This window comes from Lissotriton vulgaris, chromosome 7, assembly GCF_964263255.1.
Source record: "Lissotriton vulgaris chromosome 7, aLisVul1.2, whole genome shotgun sequence".
Taxonomy (NCBI): Eukaryota; Metazoa; Chordata; class Amphibia; order Caudata; family Salamandridae; genus Lissotriton; species Lissotriton vulgaris.
Window position 1 is genome coordinate 1,514,127,820 of NC_141695.1, and position 13,562 is coordinate 1,514,141,381.

Here is a 13,562-nt window from a genome sequence, read left to right on the forward strand (position 1 = left end):
CAGGCTTCGGAGATGGTTCACAAGAAAGGGCCGCGGCAGCGCCAGCAGGCCTTCAAGGATGAGTTCCTCACGGTGTCTCTCGACTCCAAGATACAACTGCCTTCCTGCTCTGGAGCTGCCCCAGTTATAGGTCTGGTCTCCTTTGATGTACGGACCCTCGCACTTGGAGGTCGGGAGGTCTGGGATGAGGGAGTCCAGACACCCAGCAGGGGGGTGGAGCCAGCGCCCGGGGAGGCCGGGGGCGATCGACACCTGGCGGAGGGGAGCCATTGACACTCCTTCTCCCATTGACCTGCCAAGTGGTCTCTTCACCCCCTGGGTGGATGGTGGTGCCTCGATGTCGGGGCCTGGCCAGGCCCAGGGTTGGGGTCGAGCCGAGGCCACGCAGCCTTGTTATGTAGTGTCCAAAGATGGCGGCTGGGCCGGGGCAGTGGTGCTGACGGGGGCCCGGGCCAGCCGGTACTGGGGTGTTCGGGGCTGGAGTTCCGTTGTGGACGGGTCGTGGGTTGCCCCAGCGGGTTGTCGGGATGGTTCTTGTCGGGGATACATGGAGAGCAGGGGTCCGGTCCTCGTCATGCGGGGAGGGAGCGGGCCTTCTCCGAGGCCTGTCCAACATGCGTCCCCCCCAGCTGAAGGCAGGGAGAGTCACCCATCCTCTTGGGTACTCTCCTCGCCGAGGCGGAAGAAGCGTGACAGGCCGTCTGCGTTGGCGTGGTCCTGGCCTGGACGATGCTCCACAGTGAAATCCATCCCCTGCAGGGAGATGGACCATCGCAACAGTTTTGGGTTCTCTCCCCGCATCTGCATCATCCATTGCAGTGGTCGGTGATCTGTTTGCACCCAGAAGTGGGTACCGAAGAGATAGGGCCGGAGCTTCTTGAGGGCCCCCACCACAGCGAAGGCCTCGCGCTCGATGGTGCTCCAGCGCTGTTCTCGGGCCAGCAGGCGTCGGCTGATGAAGGCCACTGGCTGATCGACTCCCTCGGTGTTGAGTTGAGAGAGGACGGCCCCAATTCCATGATCCGAGGCGTCCGTCGCAACTATGAATTCCCGGCTGTAGTCGGGGGCCTGGAGCACGGGGGCGGTGCACATGGCGGCCTTCAATTTCTCAAAGGCTGCTTGACAGTCCGGAGTCCAGTTGACTGTTTTGGGGTTTTTCTTGGATGTGAGTTCTGTGAGGGGCCCCACAATGCTGCCATAGTCCTTTACAAACCGCCGGTAGTACCCAGTGAGCCCCAGGAAGGCTCGGACCTCGGTTTGGGTGACAGGTGGTTGCCAGGCCTGGATGGCAGCGATCTTGAGCTGGAGGGGGGGCCACCAGACCGCTCCCCACTTGGTGTCCCAGGTAGGTCACGGACCCTTGGCCAATCTGGCATTTGCTGGCTTTGATGGTGAGCCCGGCTTGCCGGAGGGCGTGCAGGACTTCCCGGAGGTGGTGGAGGTGATCTGCCCAGTGGCGACTGTACACAGCAATATCCTCCAGATAGGCGGCGCTGAATTCTTCGAGGCCCGCCAGTACCTTGTTCACGAGTCTCTGGAAGGTAGCTGGGGCGTTTTTCATGCCGAATGGCAGCACTTTGAAGTGGTAGTGGCCATCCGGGGTAGAGAAGGCGGATCGCTCTTGGGCCCCGGGGGTGAGGCCGATCTGCCAGTAGCCCGCTGTTAGATCAAAGATGCTCAGGTAGCGGGTGGCCCCCATGCGGTCAATCAGCTTGTCCGCCCGGGGGATGGGGTGAGCGTCGGTTCTGGTAACGGCGTTCAGGCCCAGATAGTCCACACAGAACTGGAGCTCGGGGGCAACGCCCGGGGCGGCAGCCTTGGGGACCAGTACGACTGGGCTGGCCCAGGGGCTGTCAGATGGCTCGATCACTCCTAGAGCCAACATTTTGGCGACTTCGTTCTGGATGCAGGTGCGCACTCGATCCGGCACTCGGTACGCCCTGTGGCGGATAGGGGGGCTATCCCCGGTGTCCACGTCGTGAAGGCACCAGGGGGTGACCCCGGGGATGAGGGAAAACAGGTCTGCGAATTGTAGCAGGAGATCTCGACCGTCTTGGCGTTGCTCTGGGGATAAGGCATCGGAGAGTCTGACCCCTTCTACGGAGCCGTCCTGCTAGAGTGTCCTCAGCAGGTCAGGAAGGGGCTCGGAGTCCTCCTCCGTCCCACTATCGGTAGCCATCAGGAGGCTGAGTTCTGCGCGTACAAAGTGTGGTTTGAGTCTGTTGGCGTGGAGGACCCGTAGGGGGTTCCGGGGAGACTCCATGTCGATCAGGTAGGTGACGGGACCCTTGCGCTCCATCACCTTGAAGGGCCCGGTCCATTTGTCCTGTAGGGCGCAGGGTTCAACCGGGGACATCACCCAGACTTGTTGTCCCGGCTCGAACTCGATGGAGGAGGCATGCTGATCATACCATCTCTTCATGTCCTCCTGACTGGCTTCAAGGTTGGCCTTGGCGAGCTCCCTGAATCGCCGGGTCTGGTTGCGGAGGGTCAGGAGATACTTGTATACATCCGGAGGAGTCTTCTGGGGGCCACCTCCCACCCTTCTTTGACCAGGCTGAGGGGACCCCGGACGGGGTGTCCATACAGGAGTTCGAATGGGCTGAAGCCCAGGGATTTCTGGGGGACTTCTCGGTGTGCGAACAGGAGGCACGGGAGCAGCACATCCCATTGGCGACGTAGGGGTTCTTCTAGGCCCATGATCATCCCCTTGAGGGTGCGGTTAAACCGCTCGACTAGGCCATTTCCTTGCGGGTGATAGGGGGTCGTGAATTTGTAGGTGACCCCGCACTGTTGCCAGAGAGACTTCATGTATTTAGAGATAAAGTTCGTGCCCCTGTCGCTGACGACTTCCCGGGGGAAGCCCACCCGAGAGAAGATGCCCATCAGGGCTTGGCCTACCACGGGCGCCGTCACGGTCCGAAGAGGGATGGCCTCGGGATAGCGGGTGGCGTGGTCCACCAGGACCAGGATGAACCGGTGCCCCTGTGCTGTGCGGGGGTCCAGGGGCCCCACAATGTCTATTCCCACCCGTTCAAACGGGGTGGTGACGATGGGGAAAGGCTGCAAGGGTGCTTTGAGTTTTCGGCCGCTCTTCCCGCTGGCCTGGCAGGTTGGGCAGGCCCGGCAGTGGTTTGCTACATCATTTCGCATCTTCGGCCAGTAGAAGTGGGTCACCAGGCGGCTGTACGTTTTGTTTTGTCCCAGGTGTCCGGCAAGAGGCACATCGTGAGCTAGGTTCAAGAGGAAGTTTCTGAAGCGGAGGGGGACCACCAGCACCCGGCTGGCCCCCAGCTCAGCAATCTTTTGCTCACCGTAGAGCAGGTCATTGTCCCAATAAATCCAGTGGGCCCCCGAGGTGTCTCCTGTGCTCTGGGCGAGGGCTTGCTGCCGGAGTCCCTCGAGGGAGGGACATGTTCTCTGCTCCTGTCGGAATTGTTCCTGAGTGGGGCCACCCTCTTGACACCACTGGGCCAGTTCGGGAAGGTCCCGGAGCCGATCGAGTCCTTCTTCGCTGTGTTCCGGAGAACTGGCTTCCAGGGTGGCTCCCTCGTGGACGATCGGGGGAGGAGGCTCTGGCCATTCGGGTTCTTCGGGACTGGGGATGGTACGGGCGGCCATGGACCGGGTCGTTACGCAGACCCATTCAGGGAGGCCCAGCATCCCCAGGTGCTCTCTTCTCTCGACGGCAGACCAGGGAGAACTTTCGAGGTCGTTCCCCAGGAGGCAGTCCACGGGGGCATCGTCGCGGACAGTCACTTTCAGCATTCCGGATACTCCTCCCCACTCGAAGGGGACGCAGGCCATCCGACATAGGCTTTCTGAGTTGTCGGACGACCGTACGGGGCAAAGGATATTTGGCAAGATCTGGTCCGGGTTCACCAGATGGCAGCGGACTGCGGTCACACTGGCCCCGGTGTCGCGGAGGGCTTCAGCCCGGTGCCCATTAATGGTGACCCACTGGCTGTACTTCTGCGTGTTGGCGGGAAGGGGTGCCCGCGGGATCAGGTCTCTTTCCCCTAGGCAGACCAGGGACATGGCGGCGGGTTCCCACTCGGGCTGGTCTGGCTCATACTCTTCAGTGTCTTCTTGGGTTTGCTCTTCTCCCAGGGCGGCGGCAGCGACCTGGCGGGGCATAGGGCTCTGGTTCTTCGGGCAGTTGGGATCATTGGCGTAGTGGCCGGGTCGCTGGCATCGGTGGCAGGTAACGTTGGCGCGGAAACCTGGTCGCATCGGGAGGCTCTCCCGGCCGGTCGGGGGCGGGGTGTTGCTGGCGGGAGCCACCGGGACGGTATCTCTTCCCCGACCCTGGCCTCCTCCTCCCCCTCGGGGGCGATGGAGCCCTTGGGCGGCTCTGTTCTGTTCGCTGGGCCCGTTTCGGGGAACTCGGGTGCTTTCCCACCGGTCAGCCTCGACGGCGAGTTGCCGGGGTTTAGTCAGTTTACTATCAAGGAGGTGCTGCCTGAGCTCGACGAAGCAGTTATTAGAGAGGTGCTCCCATACAATAAGGTCAAAGAGTTGCTCGTAAGTGGTCACCTTGCTGCCCTTGATCCACCCCTCGAATGCTCGGCTAAAGAAGTTCACGTACTCCACCCAAGTCGTACCCGGGATCCGTTTACATTCGCGATACATCTCGGGCGTGAGTCCATATCGAGTGAGGAGGGCGGCTTTCATGTGGTCGTAGGATGTCATCTGATGGTCCGGGAGTTGCAGCAGGGCGTCTCGCCCTTCGTTGACAAACCTCCCCCATAACCCGGCTCCCCAGTCGCTCCGGGGAATCCGGTGGGAGGTCATGGCTACTTCGTAGGCTTTGAACCATTGCTGGATATCATCGTTCCGGTAATATTCTCTGACGACATCCTAGGGGATGTGGACCTTGGGGTCCGTAGTGACCGGGGGGCTCGGGTGTCCGGGGACCCCGAAGACTTTGTTATGCCTCCGAATCTCTAGTTCCTTCAAGTTGCGCTCATGCTCGTAGGCTAGCTTTTTCTCTTCTAACTTTCTCTGCCTTTGTTTCTCTTCTCGTTCCTCTCGGAGCCGTAAGTGTTCCAAAGTTATTTTTTGTTCCGCCAATTTGAGTTCTCCATCCAAGCGAAGTCGAGCCAGCTCCAATTCGTGGAGCCTGCTCTTCTCTCGTTCTCGGGCCTCCTCTGGTGAGAGACCCGGTCTTCTTTCTTCTGTCGGCGCGGTGCTTGTTTCGGTTGTCTCTTGGCTTTGGTTCTGGGGTACGGCCGTACCCGTCTCTGCCCAAGATTCCAGGGCGTGTTTGAAGTCCTCTTTCGTGCTCAGTCTTGTGGTAGCAATGCCCAGTTCTATGCAGAATTGTTTTAGTTCTCTGTGGCTGTATTCTTCTAGTTTTTCCATCTGGAATTTTTCCGTTGTTCCGCTCTCTTTTGTTGTCATGGTGGTTGTGTGTCGTGGGGTGAGTCACTCTCTGTACGATTATGCGTTGGCTCGGATCGCGCCGCTGGCCACCAATGTTAGACGGGGACCTGGAGGGTCGGCCGAGTACAGGGGGAGAGGCCTCCGGTGAGGGCCGTCTCCGGCGATCGTACAGACAAGTAACTTCCCCCCCACAGATGGACACCACACAAGGATGAGTTCAACACACTTTATATACGAATCTTGAGGCAAGGTGATACGATACAGTGGGGACAGGACACGAGGATCCTCCCAATTCTAGTCTCTGTAGGGGAAAGGGGTAGCGGGACAGTCTTAGTACCGGTCCGGTACAGGTGCGGCAAGAGGGAAGCTCACAATCCTCGAGCTTGGGGGTCCGCAAGATGGGCCGCGGCAGCGACAGCAGGCTAGGTCGATGGTTCACAGCAAGGAGGGCCGCGGCAGCGCCAGCAGGCTACGAAGATGGAATGAGGTGATGAGGGCCGCGGCAGCGCCAGCAGGCTAGGACGATGGTTCACAGCGAGGAGAGCCGCGGCAGCGCCAGCAGGCTAGGACGATTGTTCACAACGAGGAAGGCCGCGGCAGCGCCAGCAGGCTACGAAGATGGTGCACGGTGAGAAAGGCCGCGGCAGCGCCAGCAGGCCAAGACGATGGTTCACGTGGAAGAGGGCCGCGGCAGCGCCAGCAGGCTTCAGAGATGGTTCACAAGAAAGGGCCGCGGCAGCGCCAGCAGGCCTTCAAGGATGAGTTCCTCACGGTGTCTCTCGACTCCAAGATACAACTGCCTTCCTGCTCTGGAGCTGCCCCAGTTATAGGTCTGGTCTCCTTTGATGTACGGACCCTCGCACTTGGAGGTCTGGGATGAGGGAGTCCAGACACCCAGCAGGGGGGTGGAGCCAGCGCCGGGGGCGATCGACACCTGGCGGAGGGGAGCCATTGACACTCCTTCTCCCATTGACCTGCCAAGTGGTCTCTTCACCCCCTGGGTGGATGGTGGTGCCTCGATGTCGGGGCCTGGCCAGGCCCAGGGTTGGGGTCGAGCCGAGGCCACGCGGCCTTGTTATGTAGTGTCCAAAGATGGCGGCTGGGCCGGGGCAGTGGTGCTGACGGGGGCCCGGGCCAGCCGTTACTGGGGTGTTCGGGGGCTGGAGTTCCGTTGTGGACGGGTCGTGGGTTGCCCCAGCGGGTTGCCGGGATGGTTCTTGTCGGGGATACAGGGAGAGCAGGGGTCCGGTCCTCGTCATGCGGGGAGGGAGCGGGCCTTCTCCGAGGCCTGTCCAACACAACATATAAATATATCCACTCACCTGAAGGGTCACATCTTATATTTGGATTGGACACTTGACTGCTGTCTGAGCTCTTGCAGTATCAAAGCTTGTGTATGGTGTGAAAACCACCATATCCAGTTTGACTTGATAATTCCCTGTGTTGGCTGGAGTCAAGAGTGGGCAGAATATGGCGTAAATTGAACAAGAAAAAGATAGTGGGCTTGTTGGAAACTTGTAGGCCAGAATTGACCAATATTGCAAAGGAAGCAGCCCAGCGTTTTTATTTCTGGTCCCTCCGATTAATAAGGTTAGTTAAAAAACATAGTCTTAGTTTTTTCAGCAGCTAAGTAAGGCTCGATTGGAATTGAGACAACTAGAACTGAAGTGACCTAAAAACTACATGACCGAACGCAAAGCCATGTTTAAGGCAGCGTTACTGAGCTTTATATAATCATCCAAGCTTAACAGTCTTTTTAATAAAGTAAGATTAGTGAAGCCTGCAGCTCACAGACGGAGATTTTAAAAACCATGTGGGATCCCTCGACAATAGTCCGAGTTGGTCATCCAGTTGTGGGTTCACAAGCTCGTTGCAGTGAGTTTAATGAATTCTTCCTGGAAAATATTTGCTTGATTAAAGACTCTATTAGCGATAGTCCATTGGCGGACCAGTTAGAGCCACGAGAAAAGATGAATGGAGATATTACTTTGGAAGAGTTCACTCCTATGGGAGATGATTCATTATTCAGGCTAATGGATAAAATGTAATCTGGCTCGCCCAATGGCCCTCTCCCCCTCATCTTCCCCAGAGTGATGCAAGCTTTAGCTCCTACTATATTCGATTCACTTGACAACATGCTTAATACTCCTATAGACAGGGGTGGCCCGAGTTATATTAAAAAGGCGGTAGTTTTTCCCCTGCTGAAACAGGTGAACGACAAACTGGAATTGCTGAATAAATATAGGCCCATTTAATTGCTTTCTTATTGTACTAAAATCTTGGAAAACCCTGTTGCCCAGGTAATGTGTACTCCTGCACAAGCTGTGATATTCCTGGACTCTCAACTAGCAGGGTTTCGACCAAAGCACAGTACTGAAACGGTTCTGGTTTCGGTCATTGATCTGAAGAAGAATCTCAATGAAGGTCAAACTATGGCTTTGATACTGCTAGATCTATCTTCAGCGTTAGATCCACTAGTGTGTAGTGAGTCAATGTAATCCCACCCCCTCCTGTTTAAAAGGGGCCTTGAGCCAGCATGCTCGCGAGCTTTGGGGATGCGCCTGTGTGTATGTGTGGTACTGTGAACTGAGAGGAATTTGGAAGCATTTCCATCAACACCAGATGTTTTCTCTTGGCTGTCTACTGATTTTATTTATTTATTTTATTTTATTTTATGCATTTTTATAAAGCGCGGACTTTACCCGAAGGTGTCAGAGCGCTGTGCAATAGAACCAGTTACGTTACATGAGAGAACTGTTGCAGGAATAGAACAAACAAAAATAGCATGCCATAGAGTCGAAGCAACGCAGGCAAAAGGCACACAATCTCAAGCACAGCATGAACACACTGTACAAGCAAAAGTAAGAATAAATATGACACATTTTACAATGACTAAAGAACTTCCTGGCGTACAATAGCAGGCCATAGAATCAAAACAACGCAGGCAACAGGGGCACAATTTCAAACGCAGCAAGCACAGGATGTACAAGCAAAAATATAAACATATGTGACAAATTTACAATGACTAAAGAACTTCCTGGCGGGGTCTGAGAAGGAGGGAATTTGTTCTGAAAGTGTCTTTGGAATAAAAGAGATTTGATGTCCGCTTTGAAGATCTGGATGGAGGTGATGGCACGGAGCGAAGGAGGAAGCGAGTTCCAGGTTCTCACCGCATTACCTGAGAACGATTGTGCCAACAATTTTTCTCTTTTGAAGGAGGTTTATTTCTATAGATATACCTCAATGTCAGCACCAACTTTGGTGAAAAAAAACAGCTAATTTTGAAGTAAGCGCTTATTGTGTGCTGCCTTTTCTAGGATGCAAAGGGGCGAACTGTGCTGGGCTGTAAGGCAATGTTATCCCAACCCCCTTCTGTATAAAAGGCTCCCTGCAGCCAGCAAGCTGACGAGCTTTGGTGATGCACCTCTATGCCTGTGAGTGGTACTGTGTAATGAGAGGAATTTGGCAGCATTTCCAGTAACCCCAGATGTTTTTTCTTTGCTCTCTATTGATGACGTGCTAAACCCAGAAACACGTGTCTAGAGATATACATCAATGTCTGCAGCAACTTTGGTAAATAAACTACAGCTAATTTAGAAGGAAATGTTAATGATGTACTGCATTTGCCAGGATGCACAGGGGCAAACTGTGCTGAGATGTGAGGCAGTGAGCTCCCAACCCCGCTTCTGCTCGCTACAGTAGATCATGGGATTCTTCGCCAGTGGGTGAGAGCTGCTGGTTTCTTAGGAACTGCATGCAAATGGCTAAGTTCAAATCTCTACAAGAGAACTCAAGCAGTATGTTCATTGCCCTTTAGAGAGGCTGAAGAAACAAATGTTTGTGGAGTCCCTAAAGGGTCTGCTCTTTCACCTCATTTGTTCAATATCTATCCTTGGAAGCCTTGAAAACAATCATGATGGCAGTTATTGGCGGCCAATTGGACTGTGCTAACAGCATTTACCTGGGGCTGCCAGAGTGTTATTTGAGGCGACTCCAGCTTCTCAAAATGCTACTGATAGACTGATGAGTAAGGATCGCCGAGGAACACATACTCGTCCTTTGTTTAAACAATTTCATTGGCTCACTGTAGCATAGCGTGTTTCATTTAAAATAGGCTGTCTAGTTTTAAGTCTATTCATGGTCTAGCGCCCGACTTCCTTGTAAATAGTATAACCAGATACACCCCTAGAAGAACTTTGCGCTCCTCTAAAGCCAATTTGTTAGTAATACCAATGTTTCATAAGGCAGGGATGGGTGGGCGTAGATATTCAGTATTCGCCCCAAAGCCATGGAACTCCCTTCCACGCAGATTGTTATTGCTTTCACTGGAAATATTCTGACGAACACTGGAAACCTGGCTGTTCCGGAAAGGGTTTGGCTCTGATGTATAGTATTTCCTGCTGCATTTGTTTTTTTTGTTTTCTTGTCTCTAGAGTACTAGGGGCTGTGATACCTATGGGTGCCTGTATGCGCTCCCACTCGGCTCAGTTGGTTGCAAGGAATATCGTTGATAAAAATGTGATAAATGTAGTAGGCCATTTTAAATTCAATATGCTTTATAAATGGTTGTGTTTTTTACATTTAATAATGCTTATTTTTTTCTCTCTCATTATAGTCAAGAAGAAGCAAGAGGAGGATGACGAGGACATGAAGGAGCTGGAAGCTTGGGCCGGAATGTAACTCATACCACAGAAACTTGGTTGGAAATAAAATCACCTCTTCCGATGGCAGTGTACAGTGGTGTGAGGGAGAAAAACATTACTCAAAATATCTTTATCTTATTTTTAGCCCAAAACCGTGTGGGGGCTTCGCAAGGCATGGTTTACTCGGAGGACAACTTGTGGCCGGTGGCTTTCTAAGCTGAATGTCACGAAGGAAGAAAAGTCCTGTTTTTGGAGGTTGCCATTGGACGTGTCGCCTCTGCAGCATCATCATGTTTGGCATCAGACCGGGTAGCCATGGATTGATATCTTCCTTAGCGAGCTGCTGAAGTTATCAGCATACCCTCCTTTTCATCAGTAATAGGAGCCTCTAGGGAGGTGCACTGCTCTGGATGAACATACTTGAAAGAGTACGTGGCTTAGCTTTACACACTGTCGAATACACAAGTTTGGGAAGTTTGTTGTTTTAAGATTATTTAGCATCTTTGGGTGGATGGGACACGGCATTGGTGTTATTTGCAAAACAAAAAAAACTTTATTTGGGCAGCCGTACAGTTGGGCGTGATGGGGCGCGTGACCTGAAAGGATTTCTTTAAACTTTTTTTCATCTTCTTATATATTGTTTAAAATCAAACTGTTATTCAAAATCCAACTCGATCCTAAAAGTTGCAGATTTCTGTATGAAATGGACTCTATTCATGCTGCCTTTACTTTCATCGCATTGATGGAAAGTCACCTTGAAAATACCAGGGAATCAGTGTAGCATGTACACAGATGTTCGTGGGAAATGATGTGTTGGATTGTATTATTTGGATGGATTCCCTGCCTTAAAAACATTGCTTTTAACCTCTCGTGTACTCTTTAAAGGAATCCATTCTGCATGCAATATCCAGAGGTTGCACTCTTCAATGTATTTAAAGATAGACTACGTCGCTTTCTGAAAGGTTTGAAATGTTTATTTTTGTAAATGATGCCTTTAAGTGACCCCAATTGGTGGTGCAGTCCATTAATGCACCTTTGTTTCAACAGTTTAGTTTTGTCTCATGCTGGAATTTCCTCACTGATTGTGACCTTTATTCACATGGCTAGTTTACACAGACTACACTGTCCCTTCAATTGGACATGGTGTTATTTGAAAACAAACACCCGGATTGCTATAAATATGGTCTTGTTGCCCTATAAAAATACATATATTAAATTGAGGTCGCTTTTTAAGAGGGCCCAGCTTTGGTCCATAACATCGTACTATGGAGGCAATCTGCCATGACTGAATGTCCGGATAGTCTCTGCTTACTTCCCCGAGTTGGGCTCTTTGTGACGGTATTTTATGGGACTCTGATTAACTTTACTTTGGCTTGGTAGCCCTTGCATTTTAGTGCTTTTCTGTAATGTAGTATAGGGAAATTATAGCATCATGTTTTTTCTTGCATTCTTAACCTCCCAAATTGCTAGGTGTTTTGAACAAAATGCATTCCTCTTGCACATAGGCAGCACGTGCACTAGAAAGTCGAGGAATTTATCCTAAGGTGGAGAAACACAAGTCTTTGGTATTATTTGTAAAGGCGGCAATGTTAAAATGACAGATATAAGGACACTGTACTCATGGGCTAAACCATTTACAGTCACGGAGTTTATTTTTTAACTGTTGAAGCCTATGTATTGTAACGTATTGTTATGTTCTACAGAGCAAGTAAAGCTTGACTAGGAATGTTCAATGTGGACAGCCTAAAGCCATCTTATACTCGAAGACAGTTGTTTCATAAACTTGCTTTTGTTTTTGGATATGCCCTCGAGTTTAAGGTGCGCAACACAGCAATTGTATCCCAATTTACCATAATTAAAAGTTCGACCAGCGCAGCCTTGGCACCAAACTTAAGCGAGAACGATGTATTCAGTTATTCAAAATTGTATTTGCTCCTTATGTGCGTGAATGCAAGTAACCGGTATTACAATTTCAGTTTGTTTATGTTCAGGCATTTTGTTAGTGTTGCTGCTTTTGCCATGAAGCCGAATTGATCGAATCTGAAAATGGGCATATTTCCACTGGCGATCGGAGTAGACCTTTTTATTCCTATTCTAACTGCAGAATGTGTTTATTTTCACCTAGAGGTTCACTGTCCACTGCTATTTTGTGATAATCCTGGCTCGTACATGCATTTATTTTACTTATGCAAATGAAGCTCTGGTTTGCACTTTCAATTAAATATTCTGATTCGTTTTCATATTGTGGCTGCTGTGTTTACTGAGCTGTTCGTTTTCACATTGGAGATTTGTAAATCTGCATTTTTAGGGGTTTCTCAGAACGAGAAGATTCTGGAGTTAGGTACATATTTGAGACTCCAGACTTGTGGTTTGAGAGCTGTTGAACAGGCTACTTTCTGAACGGAACATGGCACTTTGTTGGTCAATGTACATTCACACCGTATACATTTTTAGGTTTTTTTTCCGAAGTCAATTATAGCATCTGAGCGCTTGTTGTCCAACAAAGTACTGGGTGGGTGGATTTAAATTAAAGAAACTGTATGCAGGTCCGCCTGCTTTGGCATAATACACGTTTGCCCGCTCACTTAAGACATGGTAGAAATATTGTATGTGTGTGAAATTTACTATTCCAGCATTTGCGTTTCATATTTAATTTATCACGGAAAATAAAGAACATCTTATTCTGTTTTATCCCCGTTGATTCTTTTGTTTTCTGCTTAAAGAACTGTTGAATTGCAAGCCGGACGTGATTTAACTTTGTCCATAACCATTTAGTGCACATCTGTCTGAAATTATATTACTCTAGTCTAAAGTATCGTAATGGAGATTCATAACGTGCAAGTCAATAGTTGATGTTTGAAGTACTGCAAAAGATGCATGGCACTTTATATCTCACAGGCAGCGCTTTGTAAATGGGGGTTGCTCTGCCTGCCCCAAGTGCCATTTCAGCACATTCCCAGAGGTCTTCTACATTCAGGCGTATTTTACTGCTTTAAATATGGACACAGTTGAACGGAGTGTCTTTTGTATGGCTGACTCCATACCGTCCCAGAAGTAACGGAGTAGAATCACATATAAGCGCCACCCCTCCATACTAATGTCAGTTAGTTTCTTTCTGCATCTATTAACATGGTTTCAGAGTGCTGCTCCCAACGTTGTCAATTTTTTGACAACTCCAAACTTTTCTTCAGTTTGCTAGGAAATTATTTCCCCTCAGAAAATAACAGGACGCATGCTATGCCATCACTTCTGGAGGAAGATGTGAATCACATGGTGAACCTTTAGTACTTGGGCCCAGGACATGACACAAACTTTGCCCTCATGCACCTGACGAAAGTTGGACACCATTAGGCAAAGTTATATATCGCAGCCTTTGCATAGATCCAGTTCATGCTTTCCATGCAGTTCTGATCACAACTTTTCCTGTGAGAGCTCCTCTTCCTCCTCAATTTCCTTCAATAAGTTGAAGTCCATATGCAGGCATAATTAAGAGAAGCTGACTTTGACCCCATCCCTCCAGTCTGACTCCAAAGA

At 50.9% G+C, this 13,562-nt stretch overlaps 1 protein-coding gene across 1 annotated transcript in view; it reads left to right on the forward strand.

The window, feature by feature from the left end:
- CHMP4B (charged multivesicular body protein 4B) overlaps nt 1–12,719 on the forward strand; it is a 275,190-nt gene extending 262,471 nt beyond the window's left edge. The window contains exon 5 of the mRNA XM_086932384.1: nt 10,001–12,719. Coding sequence (XP_086788510.1) covers nt 10,001–10,065 — 65 coding nt within the window. The 3' untranslated portion in view covers nt 10,066–12,719. The remainder of the gene's footprint in view (nt 1–10,000) is intronic.
- The last annotated feature ends 843 nt before the right edge of the window (nt 12,720–13,562 follow it).